Source organism: Gymnodraco acuticeps, unplaced genomic scaffold, assembly GCF_902827175.1.
Source record: "Gymnodraco acuticeps unplaced genomic scaffold, fGymAcu1.1, whole genome shotgun sequence".
In the NCBI taxonomy this organism is placed as follows: domain Eukaryota; kingdom Metazoa; phylum Chordata; class Actinopteri; order Perciformes; family Bathydraconidae; genus Gymnodraco; species Gymnodraco acuticeps.
In genome coordinates this window covers 25,954-50,603 of record NW_022990825.1, presented here as the reverse complement: position 1 = coordinate 50,603, position 24,650 = coordinate 25,954, and the positions used below count along the sequence as shown (strand labels likewise).

At 40.4% G+C, this 24,650-nt stretch overlaps 2 protein-coding genes across 3 annotated transcripts; both read left to right on the top strand.

Moving 5' to 3' along the window:
- The first annotated feature begins 213 nt into the window (after positions 1–213).
- Positions 214–7,752, top strand: LOC117557163. Its single transcript, XM_034232863.1, has 5 exons — positions 214–279; positions 3,627–3,822; positions 3,962–5,026; positions 5,661–5,829; positions 6,013–7,752. Exons 2-5 carry the CDS (start codon positions 3,678–3,680, stop codon positions 6,140–6,142), a joined length of 1,509 nt encoding a protein of 502 aa, XP_034088754.1. The 5' UTR covers positions 214–279; positions 3,627–3,677; the 3' UTR covers positions 6,143–7,752.
- A 2,180-nt stretch (positions 7,753–9,932) lies between these two features.
- On the top strand, positions 9,933–12,897 carry LOC117557164. Of its 2 annotated transcripts, XR_004570667.1 has the most exons (4): positions 9,933–10,002; positions 10,400–10,460; positions 11,834–12,026; positions 12,198–12,586. XR_004570667.1 is itself a non-coding variant. In XM_034232864.1 (3 exons), exons 1-3 carry the CDS (start codon positions 9,986–9,988, stop codon positions 12,858–12,860), a joined length of 873 nt encoding a protein of 290 aa, XP_034088755.1. In that variant the 5' UTR covers positions 9,947–9,985; the 3' UTR covers positions 12,861–12,897. The 2 variants fall into 2 exon arrangements, 1 of the variants encoding a protein (XP_034088755.1); XM_034232864.1 differs by lacking the exon at positions 10,400–10,460 and having other exon boundaries at positions 9,947–10,002; positions 12,198–12,897.
- Positions 12,898–24,650: the final 11,753 nt, after the last annotated feature.

The window sequence follows — 24,650 nt, the reverse complement described above, 5'->3', positions numbered from 1 at the left end:
TACGTTCTTGTATTTTTTTTAAATTGGGACAGCCTCTCGGCGGAAGTGACGCAAGCGGTCAACGAACGCAGCCTCCGAAGGAAACGGCCGCTGAACTGAGACACGCCTACTGAGCAGTAGAGTTTGTTTCTGTTATTTCATTGGACTATTTAATTATCGCGGGAGCAGTCGCTTTTTGCAGGTTAACGGCTGGATGCGCGGCCAAGTCTATCTCAAGTCTGCCTGCCACGGACCACGGAGCTGTGTGCACATGAGCGGAGGATCACATCTGTAGCACTGGTAAGCTAACCGTTTATTTTCTTCAAACTTCAATTATAACACGGTGTGTTGTCAGGACAATACTAACTTCTGTTTTTGATTGTGTGCATTTTGCAGCAAAACGCTACAGACGAGGGGTTATGTTCTGCATTGCATAGGAACCCCAGTGTTTTTCAAATGTGTTGGCGCGAACTGCAAGCAAACAACGGTGTGTTGTCAGGACAATACTAGCTTCTGTTTGTGATTTATTGCATTTATAGTCATAGTTATAACGTCTACTCACCGGGAGTTAATTTAAATAGTCTGGTAACGTTATTGAAGTATCATGCTAAAAGCTGAACTCTTTATTTTCGTTTAATTCATGCTGTTGTGAAGCGGGGGTTTTGAAGCTACATCTGAGCGGGTTCAAACTTAACGGGCAGTCGTGTTAACGTGCTAAAAATTATTACCTGCCGTTTTTGCAGCAAAACGCTACAGACTTTGAAGGGTTATGTGCTGCATTGTAGAGTGCATAGGAACGAACCCCAGTATTTTTTCAAATGTGTTGGCACGAACTGCAAGCGAACATTTTGTACTTACACAGCTTTTAAAGCTCACTTTTATCGGATTCACAATGTGCCTGCAGCCACTGCTAGAGCCATTGTTACAGATTTGAAATGTGCAATTTCGTTATGTGCGCGCCAATTTCAAACAGTGAAAGAACTTATATCCCACTTAAAATATCATATAGTGGAGGGACGACCTGTGTTATGTCCAGTAACTGGTTGTACAAATAATTTCACTGTGAAATCGTCATTTACTGCTCATATGTCCAGAAAACACAGAGCATGTTCTGTTGATAGCATAAGTGACATGTACAGGGAAGCCATTTCTCCGTGTTCTGCACATGAAGATGCTTCCCAGAGCCCAAATGATGCAACAACAAATGAAAGCACTGATTTGCCACAGCATTTCAATGAGACCTATCTTAGGAATGTATGCTTATTCTACTTAAAATGGCAAGGGCAGCTCCTTCTTCCAGCTTCAACAATACAGACCATTGTCGAAGAGATGCAAAATGTGCATGAGTTGGGACAGGATTACATTTTAAGTAAACTACGTTCACTTTTAAAAGATGACATGTCTCTAACTGATGATGCTATTGCTAAAATCTGTGATTGTGTGAAGGATTCCGATCTGTTCTCAGTCTGTCACCAGGGACCACTGAGAACAACATATTCAAGAGCTCAGAGACAGACATTCAAAAAGATGTTCAAATACATAGAGCCTAAAAAAGTAACATTAGGAAATGATGAAAGTATGACACAAAGGTTTGCTTACTACATACCTGTGAAACAAACAGTAAGTGGCTTATTAGAATCAGAATTTTGGAAGAATTCAATGTCACAGCAGTCATGTGAAACAGACTCAGATGTTTTTGGTGACATAAGTGATGGCCACAACTTTAAGTCCAACCAGTTCTTCATTGAAAATCCAAGATGCCTGAAGCTAATTCTGTACCAGGATGCTTTTGAAATTGTCAACCCCCTTGGCTCTGCTAGGAAAAAACACAAAGTTGTTGCAGTCTATCTTTCTGTGGCAAATCTACCTGCTCATGTGCGCTCTAATACTGATCACATGTCCCTGGTTTTATTGTGTGGGGAGAATGACCTAAAACAATTTGGATTTGCTAAGGTGTTCTCAGAGATGTTAGTGGATTTAAAAGATTTGGAGGAAAATGGAATAGTTACAACAGGTGGAGACATGGTCAAAGGGGCTCTGTACTGCATTGCGGGTGATAACTTGGGTTCACACGGTATTGGTGGGTTCACTGAAAACTTTAGTCGTTCTAAGTACTTTTGCAGGTACTATGAAATCACACAAAGTGAGTTTAAGAGTGATGATCCAAATGTATGTGGACCACAGCGCACACCCGAAGGTTACGATTCTGCTGTTGCTGATCTACAAGTTGAAGACAGTCAACACATCAAAGGCATAAAGGCAAACTCTGTCTTCAATGCTCTTGACATCTTTTCATGTTTGCAAGCCAGGTCTCCCACTTTGTTTAGGCCATGACATATTTGAGGGTGTCTTATCCTACGATGTTGCACTGTACTTAAAGTATTTTATTAAGAAAAATAAATGGTTTACATATTCACTTTTGAACCGGCGCATAAAACAGTTCAAGTACAAAGGATCTGATGCTCTCACTAAGCCCTGTGCTGTCAGCTCTGACGTATTCAAGCTCTCAGGTCAAGCCATTCAGAACTGGAATTTGTTAAGATTGCTGCCTATATTAATTGGTGACAAAGTGCAAAATCCAGAAGATGATGTGTGGCAGTTGACTCTCCAGCTTAAAGATATTGTTGATCTGATTTGTGCACAAAATATTTCGTTGTCACAGGTAGCCTATCTTGACATTACAATCCAAGAATATTTGGAAACAAGGAAGTGTTTCTTTCCTGAGAGTCCACTAAAACCAAAGCACCATTTCATGAGACACTATCCGGCACTCATCTTGAAATGTGGCCCCTTGATTAGAGTATGGACAATGCGTTTTGAAAGTAAACACAGCTACTTCAAGAGATGTGCCAGGCATTTGAAAAACTTTAAAAACATCTGCCTAACTTTATCCGAAAGACATCAGATGTTTCAGGCATATCTTTCAGCTGGACCAGGATGCAGTCAACTTCTGCAAGTCAAAGACAGTTGTACTTTTTACTCCAGTCTTTACAGTGATTCAATCAAACATGCAGTGAGAGAGTTTGGCTTTTCAGAAAACAATACTAGTGTTTCCACAGACATACAGTATAAAGGTACATCATATAAAAAAGGGCTTTTCCTTGTGTCCAAAAATGACGAGACCATGGAGTTCGGAGAACTGCTCATTATTTTAATTCAAAATGATTCAGCTGTGTATTTTGTGATGGATATACATAAAGCTGACTATCATTCTGAATACCACCTGTACTCTGTGACAAAACAGAATGCAAGGTTGCAATGTGTTAACATTAACGACTTGGTAGATTTATATCCGTTACCATCATACATTGTTAACGGGCACCAAGTCATCCCGCTGAAACACGGTGTGTTGTCAAAATAAACACGATATTGGCTACTGTGGTGTTGAAACCATTCTAACAATGCACATGTATGTTTAGGGAAAATGATAAAATACTATTTGAAAAATATTAAAGTGACAGCAGTTTTTGTTCTGCAATATACAGAAATAAAAAGTATACATCCTCAATCACACCCTATACTCAAATTAGAGGTTCCTCTTATCTGTATATAATGTATGAATAGTATTACTTGACTAAATGTCTAATTATCTTTGTCTTTCATTTGTATTTTGAAAACCGAAAAGTGTCGTTCTTCCATGATTCCAGAGATGACAGACATGGAGCAAACATGTATACGCAGTGCCATCACTTCCAGAGATGACAAAGGATATTCTGGAAGAGACTTTACAATCCCTTGGGGTGGAGACCGATGAGGATTTCCAGTTTGTTAAGGAAGCAGATTTGCTGTCAGCTTTGAGGCCAATTCAAGCCAGAAAAGTCCTTGCTGCTCGGAAGCTGAGATGTATGTATACTTGTGACTATTGTAGTACAGGATGCAACCAGTGCCCAAAGTAGCCTGCGTAAAAGATCAATCAGAAATATAGAAACATTAAAACGGTGTTCCTCATAACTCTTTTTGTTTCTATGTGTGTGTTTTTCAGGCCAGACTCCTGAATCCAGCAGCTCATCTGTTTGTGTCTCAGGCCCAGGACCTTCTGCATCCTTGCCGTCCTATTCACCCAGAAGTTCATCCTCAACCTTTTCCAACAGCTGCAAAAGCCCTGATATAGACTGGATGGATAGCTTTGTGATACCGTGGGATAAGTTCCCAGAGGAACTGATGCAGACACTGGAGAGAGGAAAACGACCTAGTCCACAAATGAGAAGAGAGATGGTACGGATTCTGGTGTGTGAAATGAAGCGAAAAAGTACTTGCTTAAGTAAAATACACACTATTGAAGTTGCAAAAAAGATAGTGGCAAAGTATCCTACGTCTCTTCAAGACATAATAGAGGGAGACGTGATCGGGCCAGGGTATCACTCTCTGGTCAAGCAATTACAAAATAGGATAGAGAATGTGAAGCCATCCACGACCCCAAAAATAAGAAAACGAAAGAATCGCACAGACGAAGTCCCTCCAGAACAGAGAGCAGCAATCCAGGACACTTATGGGTGCATTAAATGGGATTTAAAATTCCTGCCCCTTGGGGAGACCGAAGAGAGCCAGCAGGAGAAAAAGGAAAAACTGAGGGTGATGTCTAAGCAAACTGATGCAAATCCAGAGGAGGTCAAACTTCTAATGAAGTCAACGTTCTACACGCAGCGTAAACAAGTCAACCAGGGGAAAAATATAAAATCCCTCCTGCAAGAGTGGCCGTTTTGGTTCGACGACCTTGGCATGGCAGTCCACTTCAAGGAACTCACAGGAAGTGAGCTTCAAGAAACTTTCACACGGAATTTGGATCTGAAGGGGAAACGACTCCTGAACTACATGAATACTGTTGCTGTGTACAAGAGCAAAAGGTTGCTACAGGCTGTAACCAAGTTTAAAGTGATGAGAGGAGAGCTAAGTGGTTGTTCTGAAGACGTCAAAGACATGGTGCTGCTTCTACTGTCCTACTTTGATGAGAAGGAAGACACGATGTTCTGTTATGTGGAGGACACATGCCTGGCAGAGGAAGTACAGATGGACCAAGTTCAGTTGACTCCCACCATTGTTGTGTGTGGTAAGTAAAAACGTTCACTCTACTTTTTTCTGTTCTTTCTCTCTTTTCTGTCTAATTTGAGACGTTTATGTTGCACAATGTTTTTTGTTACTGTAAGCTCGTAAAGGGCTAGTTTGGATGCTTATGGATACTTATCCATAGTCAGTGTATTGCTGACATGTCTTTGGAGGAACAGGCAGGAGTACGGGTACGTATAAAGCTGTGGATGGGTGCAGCAGCGAAACGTATTTTAGCCACCTAAAAATTCAGTTTATGTGTACGCTATATTTATAATATTGTCACAAATGTACCCTGCTGCTTCAGTCCCTATCAGAAACAGACTGTATAGCTGTATGACAGCAAGGTAGAGCTTTGAAAATATTCATTGCTTAGCTGTCTGCTGGTTCCCCTCTCTGTTTCTCCAACAACCCCCCTTCATACAATATGAACTATCCTCTAAAAGCAAGTCAAATTGACATTACATTTATCTCCCCTTAACCTGCAAATACACATACATACATTTTTGTATTGATGGTGAGCAATTTAACGGACCTTAAAATGTAATAACATGTGTGCTAAAATTGTTTTGTGAAATGTTTCAGGAAGACAAGTCTTGTTTTAATTTAGTCTGAATTGTGTTTTTCTTCTTTTTTAGGACGATCATGCTATTCTTCAAGGCGATTCATGCTGAGTGTGGATCGAAACATAGTACAGGACAACATCCCCTCCTTGGTTTCTGCCCTGTCCGTGATGTTTGGGAGCTACTATTGCTTCAACATCGCCTACCCGTCAGAGCTGGCATCCACCCTGGAGTTTGTCCAGAGGTATGTGTTTTTTGGGATTGGCTTTATCCAACCATTTCTTTTATTAAACTGCAACAAATCTAAAGCAGCTGCTTCAGTGAATTGGGGGTTAAGATAATTGTCATTTATGGCTTGATGTCAAGTTTTTTGTTGTTGGGCAAGCTATTTTATTATTAATTCTGTTGTTTGTATTTTTATTTGAAGGTGTTTTTTCTCCATCAACCCAGAGAAGGGCACCAAAGTGGAGAAGACACGCGCATCCCGTCTTCAGGTGAACCCGAGAGTCCTCACCTTGATACAGGAACTTTGGGACCATGAGTGGCGTGATGTCTGAATATGGACAGTAAGATCAATGGCATGTGGCGATGTGCCCAAGTTACAGTTTGTTTGATTGTTTAAATTGTAGATACAATTTGAAGTGCCTTTTTTTTATGTTCTTTTAACTAATTTAAAAAAATGCAATATGTAACTCTCAAAATGTCAAACTATTCTTTTAAGGTCATTGTAGCCACTCTTGCGGTTTGCTGTTACAAAGTGAAGTTGCTTAAACAATCTTCATGTGGATGTAAAAGCTCAGGACATTACTGTTGAGTGTAAAAATGTTGACGTGTTTTGTTTTCCACTTGGGTTTTTGCTTCTGAAGTGAAGGGTCTCTGCTGACCCTACCTCTTCACCTATCTCACTTAGACACACACTGACATATGTTTTGCAACTGTAGCTTCATCACGTACACACTTCCTTTAGCAATGAACATGTATTCAACTAAGACAATCCCTTATTTTGGCTAAGTTACAGCTCAGTCTGTGGCTGTGACAGTCGAGTATTATATTATACAGGTGCCCACTATAAGAGATGAGACATATAAAGTACTAACATATATGAAAACATTATTTCCCATAAATCTGATGTGATGTAAGTAACACTCACTTCCTATGTTTGCCTCCTTTGCCCCTTCAACAATATTCTCCTCCTCTTGCTTTGTTTTTTAAATTCCCACCTCGTCTGTCGCCGTCATCCTTTTGCTCTTCCTCTGAGTATTCCTTTTCTTTTCTTCTACTTTTCCATCCTTGTCTTTCTTCATTAGTTGCTCCTGCCTCTTTCTTCTCTCCAATAGTTCATCAGCCTCCACATTTCCCCCACTTATCCTTCCCTCACTTGCACCCTGTTCCTCCCTAACCTTGTTTAAAATAACTTTGGGTTGTCTCCTCAGACAAGAGACAAAAAGGGAGCAGAGGGAAGGGTCTTCAGGCAGCTTTTTGACGCCCAGCTGCATCATACAGGTCTTAAGAGCTGCTCTGTCCTCTACTCTCTCACTTGTCGTGTTGCTTATCCTCTTTTTCCCAGATGTAGTCATGCCTAATATTTCCTCATCGGATTCACTTTCCATCATGTCAGGTTGCTTGTGTTTCATTCCGTTGCTTTCCTTCCTCTCCTCTTCCACTTGTTCTTCACCTTTGATCGAGTATTATATTATACAGGTGCCCACTATAAGAGATGAGACATAAAGTACTAAAAATATTTAAAAACATTATTTCCCATAAATCATTTGATGTGATGTAAGTAACCTCTCAACTTTGTTCAGCTTGAATTTCCTGGACAATGTGAGCTGTTTGTTTATTGTGCAGCCTTAGTTTGTATGTGTTACCAATATGTATGTTGAGAAATGACAGATTCTTGGAAAGGCAAGTTCTTGTTGGAATTTGTTCAACTTTTAATACAGTGGCTCTTGAGGTGTATCTAGCTTTGCATTTTTTATTTTAAGTGCTTAATCTGTGTACCCTGGATTACATTCTTCACATTTCTGGTAATAGTCAAACATATATATACGAAGGCAGTGTAGTTTAAATGAAATCTTTCAGTCTGACTAATGTATAGGAAAAACATTTTTTTCCCACTGAGCAATAATCCTTCCAGGCGGTTTTATACTATATATTTGAGATTGATATTCACAGACAGTTTTTTCTGCATTTTAATTGTAATAAATACGTTTTACAGAAAACTTAAATTGCAGTATTTAGATGTTGCTTTCACCGTAAAACACTGCATTACACTGATGCTTTTACAGTTAAACAGTGTTATTTGTGTGGTGCAGTGGATAGAGCCTTGGTGTTGGGACCATGGCCTTGGTGTTGGGACCAGGTGGTCACAGGTTCAAACCCCACTGCAGTCAGCATGTCGTTGTGTCCCAGGGCAAGACACTTCACCCCAAATTGCTCCTGTGGGGATTGCCCACAGTATTGAGTATGTAAGTTGCTTTGGATAAAAGCGTCTAACAAGTAACATGTAATAATTTGTTTGGTATGTTTCTGTAAAATTGAATGGGATTCAATGTACAATATACAACAACTGCATGTAAATCTGACTGAAATAATGAGTTTAATAGCAACGTGATCATGCTAATTCAGCAGAAAAGGGCTGTTGAAATTACAGATTTAAAATGTAAATTACAACAGTTTTAAACTAAAATATACACGTTATTCTGTAAAGTTGTTTACAGTTTACCGTATTTTTTACATCATTATTCTGGCAACAAAGCTGCCAGGTTTTTACCGTAAAAACAACGGGGTTTTTTTTTTTTTTACAGTGTGGACTTCCTATTCCATAGATCAGGGGTGCCCACACTTTTTGGGCTGGTGAGCTACTTTTGAAATGACCAGCTCACCGAGGTCTACCAACCAAAAATAAAATCCCAAATTGCAAGGGTTGCTGAATAACACGTTTTGTTTATACATGGGATAATAGGGCTGCAACGACTAATTTGATAATCGATTAATCTATCGATTAATGAAACGACTAATCGACTATTCGGACTATTACTGTATGGCTTGCACAATTTCTCAAACGTTCTTATTTAGCCATCAACTTTTAGATTTAGCTTGAGGTTGTTTTAGGCATGTGGAAACTAGCAATGAAGACAATAAAGATGAATACTTGATTCAAAAATACATATATTATTAAATTAACTTAACAAATTGTTTACAAAATGAACATTGCTTTTTATTTAAATAAAATAAATAATATTTCACATCAAAAGAAACAACAATGTTTTAACAAATCGTATTAAATAATCTGACAGAACTGTAAACAGAACAGCTGAAACTTTAACAAAATAAAGAGTAACTCTGTTTCCTCTAATCATTACCCCATGTTTGTATAATGGAGTTAACTCCGTGTGTTGCTGCTAGCATACATAACACCTGACGTGGAAACGTTACTCGTGGATGGGGCTACAGAGCTGCTAGAAAGACAGTCGAACCCGGTGCATTCCTCCGTCTGAATGTGGTGCACTTTTGCTAAATGTTTAGACACATTGCTCGTGTTACCGCCCTCACATGCTAAACACTCTTGGCAAGGAGCATTGTCCACCTCAAGACGGGTAACATTCAACCACACCTTGGAGCGCTTCTCTCCGCCATCTCCTCCGTGTGTTGCTGCATGGAGCAGCCGCGTGTGTGTAAACTGCCCCGCCCCCTCGCACACAGACTGGGGAGAGGTATGGAGTCAGATTTGGGTCAATATTCTCGCGCGTAAAACAAGCTACTCACGAGCGGAAAATGTGCTTTTACACGCGCATAAAATGACCCTCGCGCGCAAATTAAACCCCCGCGAGCGGCTCTGCGCTCGCTCGCGAGAGAGACAGCCCTCTTGCTTGCTCGCGGGAGTGTCAGCCTCGCGGAGTCTGTCTACGCGCGCGTGAAAAGTTTCTGGCACTTTGGGGCGGAGCCACTGAACTTTGATTGACAGCTGCCAGGAAACCCGGGTTGCCAGGTTTGATAAATGCCTGAACTGCCAAGAGCCGAGCAGTGACGGCAGCAAAATCAGTTGGACGAGATTGAATGGTAAAGTTGTCCATAAAAAACTATTATATTCGTAAAGTGTACAGCTAATATATATATATGATTCTGTTTTCTTCAAGGTTATGTCTTCCTGGTCGAATGTACTTATTGTAAATCGCTTTGGATTCAAGCGTCAGCTAAATGTAATGTAATGTAATATACATTAATTTGATATAAAACAATATATTTTTCAGTGGGCTGTGTCCGTCGAAAACTGCTAGCTACTGTCTGCTGTACGCATAGATATATATAAACACTAGATGGCTCATACATGGGAGATTTTCCAGCGTAGCTCACCGGCCGCCATCTTGCTACAGTCAACAGCTACTCTGGTACGCGCTATGGTAGCTGTTGTAAGGTGAGTGATCTGCACACAAATACTCTTAAATCACTGAAATCTTGACTGATTTACAAACGGTTTTGTTTATTATAAACGTTATTAGCATGGCTATGATACAGGATGCTTGGCCATGTTGAAATTGCAGCTTTTCTTTGTGTATGTGGTTGTATTTATTAGCTGGCTAATAACAAGAGGCTGTGAGTGAGACCTAGTATTAAGAAGTTCACCCAGCAACTTTACACCAGTGGGAGAGGCAGAACTGCTCTTTCTTTTCAACATAACTTAAGTTACACATGATTTCTTCCAAGTGGTTTAGCTTGTTAAAAACATCTTACATTTTTAGATACATTATGATACAGGAAATTGCTGGCTTTGTGTTTACAGAAGTACCTGACTATGTTTGACTTTTGTGCAGCCTACGGCTGCTCTAATCGCCGCAGTCTGCAAACAAGAACCCGTGGAATCACCTTTCACGTGTAAGATATGACAATATTATGACTATAATTAGGATAATAGTTAATTACTTAGTGGATGTATGTACATTACAAGTCCTGCTACACAGGATCAGTGGGGCTATGTGAGATAATAGTATTGCAAGATTGATGTTGACCCAGCCTCTTTAGAATATGTTGCTACCCAGGGGCGGCGGGTGCTGTAGGCTAGGGAAGGCTAAGCCTTCCCAAATATTTGTGTCACTGCATCCTGGTAAAATATAATGTATAATGTGTGTGTCTTTGACATTAGCGCTGCTATGCAGCCACCTGTGCCCTGTACGAAGCCAATTCAACAGACCCTGGATATGTTTGAGTTATCTTAACTAACCCTAACAAATGAGATTTCGCTAAGTGGTCCACGAAGCTGGTTATCAACTCGGTGAATCAAGCCAGGGTTTCTCTCTCCAGCTGAGAACGCGTTCACGCTACATTTGACCAATCACAAACGGGGACAAGTGTACTGACAGCGCAGTGTCATACTTCATTAATGAAAAGTAAACTAATATTAGACAAATATGAACTTTAACCATCCATGACTTAAACATATAGTCCAGGATACAAGCCACAGAGTTGCACCTGCAAGGAGAATATAGAACAACTGGTTAAAAAATAAACTACCGAGTGTTTGAAAACAGTTTTATGATACTGCCCCATCTAAGACACGAGTGGATCTGACTTTAATTACATTTGAGTCGAGTGTTTCGTCAACTTAATGTGTTGCTTAAAATAATACGTCTGCATACAGTATATGTGACAATGTGAGTGTTGCACGGCCAGATACGGCTCGAGAAGCTGACTCAGATAAGGAAATATTGTGATATTATATGATCGATGATCTGATTGATGATGTGATGTCAGTGTGATATGAATGATAAGTGCGACACGTCGACGTCTTCTCTGCATACGGCAGTTTAAACTGTATTTCCTTTCTCCTGTAATATGACTTGATAGATTTAAACTCCGCACACTGAGCTCTGATCGGTCAGCAGGCGGTGCTTTCACTGAGTTGATCTCTTTTCTATAAACGCCGGAGGCGGGCAGAGTCAGATAAAAAAAGAAGTTATTTAGCCTTCCCAAACCTGAGCCTCATGCGCCGCCTATGTTGCTACCATTTCTTTACACAATTATGTAATGTTTCTTTTGGACACCTTTTTTATTACTCTTAGTGTGGTTGTCTTATTCTTAAAGTATACATACATACATTACATGCATACATACATACATACATACAATTACCCCAAAAATATGATAATTTCGGTGTGTATTTTTGTCCTTACCCTTAATGTTAAAGGAAAGAAGGGCGGACAATGTTGACAATAATTTATATATCTGGCTACCTTTCTCATGTTTTTAAGGTTTCCCAAAACCGGAGAGAGGAGGAGGCAGTGGGAACTCGCCCTAAGAAGGGACGGTTTTGTTTCCTCTGGCAGGACGCTGCTCTGCAGTGAGCACTTCAGGAGTGAGGACTTTGACAGGACGGGGCAGACTGTCCGGCTTAAAGATGGTGTTGTGCCAACAGTATTCAATTTCCCAGCTCATCTTCAAAGGGTATGTGTATCATTGGCCAACAAAAATTCAAGGTGTATAAGATTGATTGATAAATATGTGATTAAATGTCACACTTTAGTTTTTCTTTCTGCAAGTTTAGGAATAAATAATGTGTTGTGTATTACAGCACATTTTAAACACTCAAAATGTCTTTACTTATGTTTATTTTAGCCGGAAGCAACAAGAAGCACAACCACTTCAAGAAGAGCGGAAGATGAACCTCAGCCTAATGTTGTGAGTATTCTGAATGTGGCCAAGACCAGAGAGATGGTCATTGATTTCAGGAGGGTGAGGACGTCTCTTCTACCCCTGTGCATTCTGGGAGAGGATGTGGCTGTTGTGGAGGACTACAAATACCTGGGAGTGCACTTAGACAACGGACTGAACTGGAGGATCAACACTGATGCTGTGCACAAGAAGGGGATGAGCAGACTCTATTTTCTGAGGAAGCTGAGATACTTCCACGTGTGCAGTAAGATGCTGGAGATCTTCTACCGGTCTGTTGTGGCCAGTGCACTCTTCTTTGCTGTGGTCTGCTGGGGGGGCAGCATCAGAGCCGGTGACACCAGCAGGATCAATAAACTAATTAGGAAAGCTGGGTCTGTCATCGGCATCAAGCTGGACCCCTTTGAAGCTGTGGTGGAGAGGAGGACACTGAACAGGCTGTTGTCCATCATGGATAACCCCACCCATCCTCTCCACCTGCAGCTGGACAGTCAACGGAGCTCCTTCTCCAACAGACTTCTGCAGCTCCGCAGTGCCATAACTCAACAAATCACCTGCTCCATAGTTTATCTTGAATATAACCACGTTGTACATTTTACACATATATAATCTATTTAATATTTAACATTAATATTCCATATGCCTTATATTTATGTATATTATATATATAATATCCTGCCAAACTCAATATGTATATTTTCCTCTTTCTTTCTTTTCTTTATTTTTCTTGCTTATTTCTAATTCATTGTAAAATGCTTTGTCCCTTATGCTGCTGTAACTACAAATGTTTTCCCAAATTGGGATCAATAAAGTGCCATCTAATCTTGTTTTATTTGCATGTGGAATGTCACTAACAAATGAGAGCATCATATGGCTTGTCATATTAAATCCTTTATCTCGGTGGTACCCAGGAAGGTCTATGATGGAGTTACTAGGAGAGCCCAATATAATTTGAGGTGGTACTCTGTGTAAAAGGTTTGAGAACCACTGGCCATCTCACTTGCTCTATGTCACTCATACACTTGAATAAACATGTGCAAACATTGAAACTACACCCAGGGATTGGCAACCTTTACAATCAAAATAGCCATTTTTGTCCAGAGCCTCAAAACATATTTTTGCCTTATAAGGGGAAAAGCCTATTAAGATCAATTTCTTAAAAGTACGCTGAGTTGTGTTTTCTGTTGGAGAATGTAAGAAAAATCAGGCTCACAGTATTGATAAGTGAACATTGAATTGTTAAAAAAGTAACTTATTAATGTCCATATTACTATTATTTATATATTCGTATAATTGTGATAAATGAGACAGAACTCTCCTGTCTGTGAGCTCATTTTATGTTGGTTTGGTTCTTCTGATAAAGGTGTGAATATCTAAATAATATACCACCATATGCTATTGTCATTAATTGTGTCCCTATTCTTCAAGCTAAGGCATTGCTAAATTAACAACTCTTGGCTTACAGAGTGGTAACATGAGACCGATTTTTATATATAAAATATAAATATATTTTTATTTTATAATTTATTTTAAATATTAACAATATAATAAAAATAAATGGAAATATATACACCGGCAAATATTTAATATAAATACCTTGTGTGTGTGTGTATAGCTATTGCTTTATCTGCTTAATGTTATTTTCATAAGAAAGTCCTTGACTATAAGTATACAGTATCATAACTACATCTTTGATGTTTATAAAAAACCAAACCGTTTGAAAATTGGTTGAAAATTGAGCAAGCTATGGTTATTTAAATAGTAAACCATAATGTTATGAATGAGAGAACTGCCTGTAGCAAGATGGCGGCCAAGTGGCAACGTCGGTCTCCATTGGCCAGCAGCGCGGGTGAGTCATCTAGTGTTTATATATATCTATGGCTGTACGCACCTAGATTTTGCTGCCGTCACTGCTCGGCTCTTGGTAGTTCAGGCATTTATCAAACCTGGCAACCCCGGGTTTCCTGGCAGCTGTCAATCAAAGTCCAGTGGCTCCGCCCCAAAGTGCCAGAAACTTTTCACGCGCGCGTAGACAGACTCCGCGAGGCTGACACTCCCGCGAGCAAGCAAGAGGGCTGTCTCTCTCGCGAGCGAGCGCAGAGGCGCTCGCGGGCGCAGAGCCGCTCGCGGGGGTTTAATCTGCGCGCGAGGGTCATTTTATGCGCGTGTAAAAGCACATTTTCCGCTCGTGAGTAGCTTGTTTTACGCGCTAGAATATTGACCCAAATCTGACTCCATAAGAGAGATCTCGTCTCGATTGGAAAGATCAAAAATACACCGACGCATTTGTTTGTCTTTTTGCATGTTAGAAACGAGTTGGCGACACTAAAGAGGCTTCTCAATACTCAAATTTCCCCTCCTCGACTCCCCTCCTCGGTTCCCCTCCTCGAGACTTTTAGACCCGCCCACAGGAGATGCGAGCGGAGGACCGAGGAGGGGAACCGAGGAGAGAGGAGGGGAAGCAGCAGACGTTTAAAGAAATGAGAACTCCTCTCCTCTGAGCGGTCATATTAAAGCGACGTCCGTTCATTATTACGTGGCAACAGCAGCATCAGCTGTCGAGTGTTTTGTCATAGCGCTGTATTTTATAATCTCTGTTAAATCAGCTGAACATTGTTCCCCCACATATTTACTTTGAATTAATTGAGAGTGCGGTATACCGTATAATGAGACAATAACAGGCACAGATGCGGACACACACACACAAATATATTTATATAAATATATACAATTTAAAGTATGAGAGCACTCTCATAATAACGTAAGACAATCAGAGACTGGATATATCACCCCCCTCTCTTTGGTTGCTGAAATGGGGAATTGAAATTACGGGCCAAAAGTTGTATTTACAAGTATTAACTTGTAATAATAATAAGCCACTTACAATTTTCCGTGAGATCAGGGAGCAGATATAAGATGGAAGTTTCCCTAACATACAAAGCCACGTTAGGGAAACTTCCATCTTATATCTGCTCCGTGCTCCCTGATCTCACGGAGAATTGTAAGTGGCTACTGCCTGAGATCGAATGCATTTTATTAAATGTGCCAACTGCTAGGACTGTCTTAGGGAAGACAGCTTTTAGATGCGCAGCTCCTCTGTCTTGGAATAGTATGCAAATTAAATGGAAACTGAACAATCTGGTGCCACTAAATGTTTTTAAAGCTCGGTTGGATGCTACTCAATCGGAAGCTATTGGTACCTGTTTATGTGGATAATTATGTAAATGATGCTGTATGATGTCCTTTTGTTGTTCTATTTATGTTTTTATGTTTCATGTGGAACTACTTGAGCAGGTCTCCCTTGAAAAAGAGATCAATGATCTCAATGGGATGTATCTGTATAAATAAAGATTTGAAATTAAATTAAATTAAAAGTAAGCAGAGGACACCAAACCAACTGAGACCCGTCTGTCCGCCGCATCTACGCACTGTACAACACACACACACACACACACACACACACACACACACACACACACACACACACACACACACACACACACACACACACACACACACACACACACACACACACACACACACACACACACACACACACTGCCTACCACACACACTTACAGCTCCTAAAGCATAATCAGGCTACAACCGTTGTGTATTTTATTATGTGAAGCACTAAATGGTCTTAGAAAAATATCGACTCTTTGTACTACAGCAAATAAAGAGAGTAATGTAGGCCTGTTATACTGAGTGATATTGTACACTGCTCTGCTTTCTGCACGGACCTCACAGCTGTTCTCACTGTAAACATCGCAACGCGATGAAAGCAGTTTCTAAAATAATATCCAGATGCATGCAGAGCTGTCATTGGCTGAGATAAGTCCGGCCGTGCGTCACGCCTCCACCGTTCCCGGAAATGCATCCGCGGAGGAGCCGTGGAGGAACCATCAGTGTATCCTCGGTTAGAGCTCCTCCAGAGAGCCTCCTCGACGCTCGATGCTCGGTCCTCGGTGTGCATTTAGAGAAATGAGACGTCCTTCAAAATGGCGCGCTGAAATTCATTTCCGGGTCACTACCGGAGGACCGAGGAGTCGAGGAGGGGAAATTTGAGTATTGAGAAGCCTCTTAAGACTGCGAGATAATGTTTGTGTAGCAATAATACATGACCTTTCTCTTTCTCAACTCGCTACTCGGAGGGAAGTCGCTGTCATATGCCTTGTGAACACTCCGATAATGCCTCTCCACGTTACCTTTCTTTGGCAGAGCGACGCTTGCTTTACAAATAAGGCAAATAACCTTTGAATGTGACATCACAACAAAATATTCTTCCTCCCATTCTGGGTGGAAGTGGTATGTCTTTAGCTTCTTGCTCGGTCCCGCACTCATTTAGTTGTTTGTCTCTTGTTTGTCTTGTTTAACTAATTTGAGTTTTCCCGGCACTTGATTGATTTTGTATCGCTTTGCATTCTGGGTTAACAGATTGGAAAGCGATAGGTCGCTTTTTCTGTCAATCAAGTAAACTCCTAAATTAAGTGGCAGGGAGGCCAAGGGAGGAGGGATCAAAACCTGTTTTGTCTATTTTAACGGAGCTGGATTTTTTTTTTATATGAATGAATCTACCAGCATTGCCCCCGCGGTCGACCGCGGTCGACGTACTGGGCACCTCTGCCATAGAAGCAGTGCTTCGAAGCTTGCTTCAAATCACGTGACATATGACGTCCGAAGCAGCAACTGCTTCAAATCACGTGACATGTGACGTCCGAAGCAGCAACTGCTTCATTTCCTAGAATGAATCACTTGACTGGTTCGCGGTCCATTCACGCGATTCAATGCACTGCCTCGTCTCGATTCTGACAGGTGACAGGTTGAAACAGTTTCAAATTTGAGCGCTTCAACACTTTATGACCGCTCTGCGCAATGTGTGGGTTGTTGTCGTAGTTTGCGTTGTTGCTGTTGAGTTGTTGTTGGTATTGCATTTGAATTGTAGTATCATTATAGAGCAAGCCAGGAAGAAAGATAGGTCGTTCTGGCTCGGGAAACACTTCGAAATGTGGAGAAGTTGTGAACAAAAAGACAATTATCAGTAATATAAAAACAGTTCAATATTACAAGGAATAGATAGCCCAGTGGGTAGAGCCGGCGGCCCGAATGCGGCGATGTCCTCCGCGCAGCTGGTTCAAAGCCCGGAATGAATGTATTTTAATCATTGCTTTTCAACTTTAATAACTGATAAAAGGCCCTCTCCTCCCAAAAAAATGTCCAGCACTCTCTAGTCTCTTCTCAATAACCCAATAATCAATCTTTAATTGCAAATAGAACATGATATTCAGTCTTAGTGTGTGTGTGCATCGAATATTTTTCAAGGCAAAGATACGTTAAACCCACTGCAGCCTTGCACTTCGCCAGGAGAGGTCGCTGTATCTGATGCTTCGAGAAATGAACCTATCGCTAAACCACGCCCCAAATAGAATTTGTCCAATCATATCACAGCGAAAATCCCTCCTGACAGAAAACTCGGACATCACCAGAAAAGCCGATCGAAACCACTGTGAAGAGTTCAGTTTCTAATCTAGCTAATATCTGATGGTGAAACGCTGTGCGTGGGGTACCTGTAATTTCGGACACCAGGTACCCTGAAAGACTGGATGGAGGAGTATATTTCGTACCTTTTCCGAAGCCCAAAAGAAAACTCGACAAATGCAAGCGGTGGATTATGCTGTGTCGTCAACCACATACACAACTGAATGTGAAGACAATTATCAAGGACACTTATGTTTGCTCAAAGGTAAGGTCAATTCATAAAGACATCATATTTGACGGTATGTATTAGAAACGTAGACCAAACTATTAGTTTGCTAACGATTGACTTTGACTGCCAACTAGCTAGCGTATATCCAGCCCAGCTAGCTAACGTTAGCTGCCAACTTGTTAGCCAGCTAACTAGCTACAGTGTTATCAACATCAACGTTTGCTGTCTGACTTTTCGTCCTCGCTAGTTAGCTGGTGTTTTTAGCTAACTTTTGCTAACTGTCTTTTCACCTCAAAGCACTTCAGAGATGGGAAGCCAACTCTAGAATATCAGATCCCATCCGGGCTCTCGTGTGTGCTGCTCCGAAAAGACACAGACCCTCACCCAAAAAAAGGTAACGCTACAGTCAGCCAGGTGCATAACAGTGAAAATGATGACCAACAAGGACAGTTATAGTTATAGATTTAATGTAGTGACCACCACTTCTAACATTCAACATCATATTATCATTTCAATGGTTACACAACAGTCACCACTACACACGACAGGCAACAAGATTAGATATTTTATATAAAGAAATACATGGCTACCTTTTTACTCTTGCTTTTAACTGTTAACTTTCATCTGCTGTTGCTTTTATTAGCTCTTGCTTCTATTTTAATGTTATTTTAACTTGAACTCCCCCCGCGGCCATTGTCAAGAGTCATTCACGGTCGGCTTTGTTTGTCCGAGTTTTCAAAGGGGGCGTGGCTTAGCGATAGGTCTATTGTCCGAGTGGTTCGACGCTTCATTCAAAGCTTCATTTTGCCATCACTAGGTGTAAGACCTTTGAAGTGGATGCAATCTAAGCAGCATCAGAATGCAAGGATTCTACGTTGGTGCCTAGCCCTTCAGCCATACCAGTTCACCATACAGTATTGTCCTGGTAAGAATAACCTTATAGCTGACTATCTTTCTCGTTTGCCTGACCTGTGCAAGCCAGAGGGGGAGGAGGTGTGAAATGTGAGGAAGTGCACACACTCCCTCACTAACATTTTGGCTTAACTATTTGTTTCTTCAGAGTTGTCTTTATCTCAGTTAAAGTTATAAAAACAGTTTACAGACAAATTAATAAAATGCATCTAAATGAATTTGTCAGTCTTTTAAACACACAATCACAAACTAATCACCATTTCCTTTGTTCAGACCTGGAAGCCATCTTGTGCCAGTGCTCAAAGGGGGAAGCACGCCTCCAAAGTACTCTTTGTAAGGGAGTGTAGCAATGCAGTGGGAGTCACCGACTCAGGAAAGAGACACGGGAGGAGCAGGAGCTTTGATGTCAAACACTGATGATTTATTTGGAGTTTCGGCCGGAGGATTCACATCACAAGTCACAGCAGTCACGATCTGACTGCACGGGAGAGTTGCCACGTCAATTATGGAGCGCCTCTCTCTTGTTAGCCCATTTAACTGGTTTCACAGAGAGTAATCAACATATTTTGATAAGATAGCTTAGACAGTTGGGCACACTGAGTCACTTGCGTCCGTCACTTATGGCCTCGAAGATTTCATACCTTGGAGTCCACAAACAACAAAGAAGGAAGTGTCCCAGTGCACCCACAACAATAGACCATCTGTGACCTAGGGTTGCCCGGTCACAGAATGGGAACAATAACATTATGGCTGAAGCAGCCTATCTCCTTAAAGGAGATAACAGACGTCAGGGTTGGTCATGTACGTCATATCTAGGAGTCTAGGACAATTATTTCCCTAACACTCTTTATATGTGCCGTATGAGTAGGCGGAGTCTTGGACGTGATTGGTCAGGAAATGTGTGATTGTATGAGTGTCAATTAGGTTACAAATTATCCGTTTTAAGCAGACCTTGTTGTTTTTGAAGGTACCATATTTATGTTGATGCAATTATGAATTTACTTAAGCCTTTAGGGTTTTATTAAATGTAGACAACAGTGTTTAATTTTGTATTTAACCCTTCACTCCGCTTTCAGAACCATGACCTGATTGGCCAGGTTGGATTGGGAAGGCGGGCAGTCTCCTCTAAATGTGGTTGAGAGGGGAGGGGGCATTTTGTGTTTGTTCCTTGCTGGTGAACGCAGCACCAGGCATGACATTTTGTGTTCCTGTAAAATAATATGGAAGGCTAAGAAATAAAACGCCTGTTTATTTTTTTAAAGAAAACCCTCTCTCCACGTATTGTTTTTTCACCTGCAACTCACATTGTAACACGCATACATTCTCCTAAATTTACAAAGTAAGGACACCTCTGTCCTTTGAGACAAACACAAACACCAGTCTCACCTCTTCCTGTTTTCCTGTCTTTCTTCTTCTGGGGTTTGCCTCTTCAGCCTGATTTAGGATGTTAGCTAGTTAATTATCAAAGGAGGACACAACTCTGCTCCAAACATTCACAATGTGAGCTGGAATTGAAAATGCTCCAGGATAGACACAAGAGACTTTAAAGCTGAACATGAATTAATTAACCTTGGATTTATTCAGCTGTGATTTCATTGTGGAAAAAAAGGATCAATGTATCTCCCCTGCTCACTGCTGCCTGTTTCTATTTCTCTCCTGAGACTTAATTCCTTTGCCTGCAGAATAACAATCAGCTTTGGTGACGCAGCTGATGATTCAGAACACCTTGAATTAAAAAAATATTATCTGACATCATGTTTCTGTCACTGTAAGGTGTGAACGCTTGATTAATGTTCAAATCACTGCAGATCCATGTTCTTTGGAGTTATCATGTTTAACTCTGACTAAACCCAATCACCCAGAAGATGACCTAGAGGAAATTCATTTCTGTGTTCAAATAATTATATATCAATATTTTTTTTTTTAAATCTTAAAAATGTAACCCTTTAAATTCCAGTTTGTTTAGATGATTCCCCTGTATTTAATGGGGGGAAACACAAATTCAGTACTAAATAGGAGTATGCTTGGGAACATTTGAAATATTGATTTTGACGCATTTATATTTTTTGTGTCAGCTTAAAAAACAAATAAAAAAACACAAGATGATTCCTTAAAGGTGGGGTATGTAATTTATTTCAGAAACACATGTTATATTCCATGGAATGCCCTCAACATCCCGATAGCAATGAATATCTTAAGTGCTTTGACAAAAAATCCATTAAAAAATGTCATCTGTGGAAGCCGTAGTGCTGTAAAAAGCACGACCAATCATCTGAGCCGGCCCGGCTAAAGTAACTGAATGGCCTACCTGCCTGTCAGCCTTCCATCTGTGCACAAACTTATCTCGTGCCCTCATTGGTCATGTGCGCGTTCGTGTGTGTTGGAGGAGGGGCTCTGAAAGGAAGTGGCAGATTTTTTCCGGCTGTGTATTTTCAAATTCTAGCGCACTCGAGCTGGTTTCTCCAAACTTACCTACCCCACCTTTAATGTAACAAAATGTATGCCATATACCTAAACAATTCCAAAATGAATAGCATTTTCAAAATTTGAAAGCAAAATATACATCACTATTCAGGCTCAAGGTTTAATTTAATTATTTTCTATTCTATTTAAGTAAGAATCTCATTCTCATGTTTTTAAATGTTTTATTTGACTCTTTTGAAGATATGTTCCTGCTCAATTGTTAATGTTCTTAATTTTTGCAGATGTTTTTTTGTCCCTTTGCAACACATTTGGCATTCCTTATGGTGCATGAAGGACGAGCTTTGACAGCAGTACACGGAGTGAATGAATAATAAAATATAGCAGATGGACCAAAAGAGACAGAACAAAGACCACAAAGGGACACACAATGTCTACAAAGAGACAAGAAAGTGCTGGAGGAAGACAACAAATCATCACAAAGATCTACTACAGAGACACAAAATCCCCAAAGATGCCTACAACTATAAAGAGACAACAATATTAAGGGGCCAAAGCACCAGTGTCCAAATCATGCACCAAATGTTGGTTCAACCTCTATGTCGGGAAATCTTTAATCTGCATATTTGAATGCATTTTGAGTGTGAACTTAAACACTAAGTTATCATCTTGTGATCATCGCAGGTTGAAGTTGTATGTACAGTTCTTCATCACAGTTAATATGATTTTAATGATTTATACAAGGATATGGAAAGGATATGGCGTTCTACTAAACTTGAAGAATCTCGTTTAATTTGGCATATTACTCTCAATGAATATAAGAAAGCATTGCGTAAAGCGAGAGCAGCTTACTACTCTTCATTAATAGATGAGAATAAGAATAATGCAAGATTTCTTTTCAGCACTGTAGCCAGGCTGACAGAGAGCCACAGCTCGATTGAGCCTTCTATTCCCATAGCACTCAGTAGTAATGATTTTATGTGCTTTTTTAACGATAAAATTGTTACTCTTAGAAACAAAATTAATGACCTCTTGCCTTTGACCAGTATAGTGTTATCAACAGCTCCCGGAAACGTAAGTTCTAATATTACACTAGATAGTAAACTAGAATGCTTTTCAGCCATAAACCTTGAACAATTAAATTCAATGATTCTCTCTTCTAAACCATCAACGTGCATGTTAGACCCAATTCCAACTAAGCTGTTGAAGGAAGTTTTTCCATTAATTAGCACTTATTTATTAAATATTATGAATATGTCTTTATTATCAGGCTATGTTCCACAATCATTCAAAGTAGCAGTGATAAAACCGCTTCTTAAAAAGCACAACCTCGATCCAGAGGTTTTAGCCAACTATAGACCTATTTCTAATCTTCCGTTCCTCTCAAAAATTCTTGAGAAAGCGGTCGCAAAACAGTTGTGTGATTACTTAAAAAACAATGATTTATTTGAAGCTTTTCAGTCTGGCTTTAGAACACATCATAGCACAGAGACAGCTCTGGTTAAAGTCACAAATGACATTCTAATAGCCTCTGACAAGGGACGTGTCTCTATTCTTGTTTTGCTCGATCTCAGTGCTGCATTTGATACTATCGACCATGATATCTTATTGCAAAGACTAGAGCACTTAGTTGGCATACAGGGAACTGCTTTAGACTGGTTTAGGTCCTATCTATCTGAACGCTCTCAGTTTGTACGTGTCAATGATGAATCTTCCACGCAAACCAAAGTTAGCCATGGAGTGCCACAGGGCTCAGTGCTCGGACCTATTTTGTTCACATTATATATGCTTCCGTTAGGCAATATTATAAGGAATCATTCTGTAAACTTTCATTGTTATGCGGATGATACTCAACTATATTTATCAATCAAGCCTGATGAAATTAATCATCTAAATAAAATTCAAGACTGCCTTAAGGACTTAAAAACGTGGATGACCTTAAACTTTTTGATGTTAAACACGACCAAAACTGAAGTTATTGTACTTGGCCCGAAGAATCTACGAAACAAATTATCTAAGGATATACTAACTATGGATGGCATTAATTTGGCCTCCAGTGAGACTGTAAGGAATCTTGGTGTTATATTTGATCAGGATTTATCCTTTAACGCCCACATAAAATCAATTTCAAGGACCGCCTACTTCCATCTACGTAACATTGCAAAAATCAGGCATATCTTGCCTCAAAACGATGCAGAGAAACTAGTCCATGCATTTGTTACTTCAAGGCTGGATTATTGTAACTCTTTATTATCAGGGTGTACCAAGAAGTCAGTCAAGTCGCTTCAGCTGATTCAAAATGCTGCGGCTCGTGTACTAACCAGAGTTAGGAAAAGGGACCACATTACTCCTGTTCTGGCTGCCTTACACTGGCTCCCTATAGAACACAGGATAGAATTTAAAATTCTTCTTCTCGCCTACAAAGCCCTTAATGGGCAGGCGCCATCTTACCTTAAAGAACTCATTATACCCTACTGTCCTACTAGGGCATTGCGTTCCAAGAATGCAGGGTTGTTGGTTGTTCCTAGAGTCTCTAAAAGTACAATGGGAGCCAGAGCCTTTTCTTATCAAGCTCCACATTTGTGGAATCAGCTTCCAGTTTGTGTTCGGGCGGCAGACACCCTATCCGTTTTTAAGAGTGCGCTTAAGACCTTCCTTTTTGATAAAGCTTATAGTTAGGGCTGATTAGATCCAGCCCCTAGTTTTGCTGATATAGGCTTAGTTTGTCGGGGGACATCTTACTTCTTCCTTCTCTCTGTCTATACCTGTGTACTCTCATGTTCCGATTAACCCAGCTTCCCCAAATGTCTTTCTTTTTGGTGTCTATATACGCCGGGATCCGGAGTCATGGATGATCCTGCGCTCCTCTGTCCTGGATCGCGAGCCCTGGATCTTGAGTCGTGGCTGTGGTCCTGGATCATAGGTCCTGGATGGATATCCTCGTGGATTCATCTTCCTATTATACACACATGCATTTCCAAACATTTGGACTACCTATGTTGCAAATGTATTATCTTTTCAATTTACACACGGCATCTATTGCACGTCTGTCCGTCCTGGGAGAGGGATCCCTCCTCTGTTGCTCTCCCTGAGGTTTCTCCCATTTTTCCCTTTAAACTGTGGGTTTTCTCCGGAAGTTTTTCCTTGTACGATGTGAGGGTCTAAGGACAGAGGGTGTCGTATTGTCATACTGATATTTTGTACAAACTGTAAAGTCCACTGAGACAAATGTAACATTTGTGATATTGGGCTATATAAATAAACATTGATTGATTGATTGATACAGGCAAAAGTGTAAACGCATTGTTTGTATTTATTTAATCATCTTGTGACCCCTCAACCCTGCTTTGCATGAATAG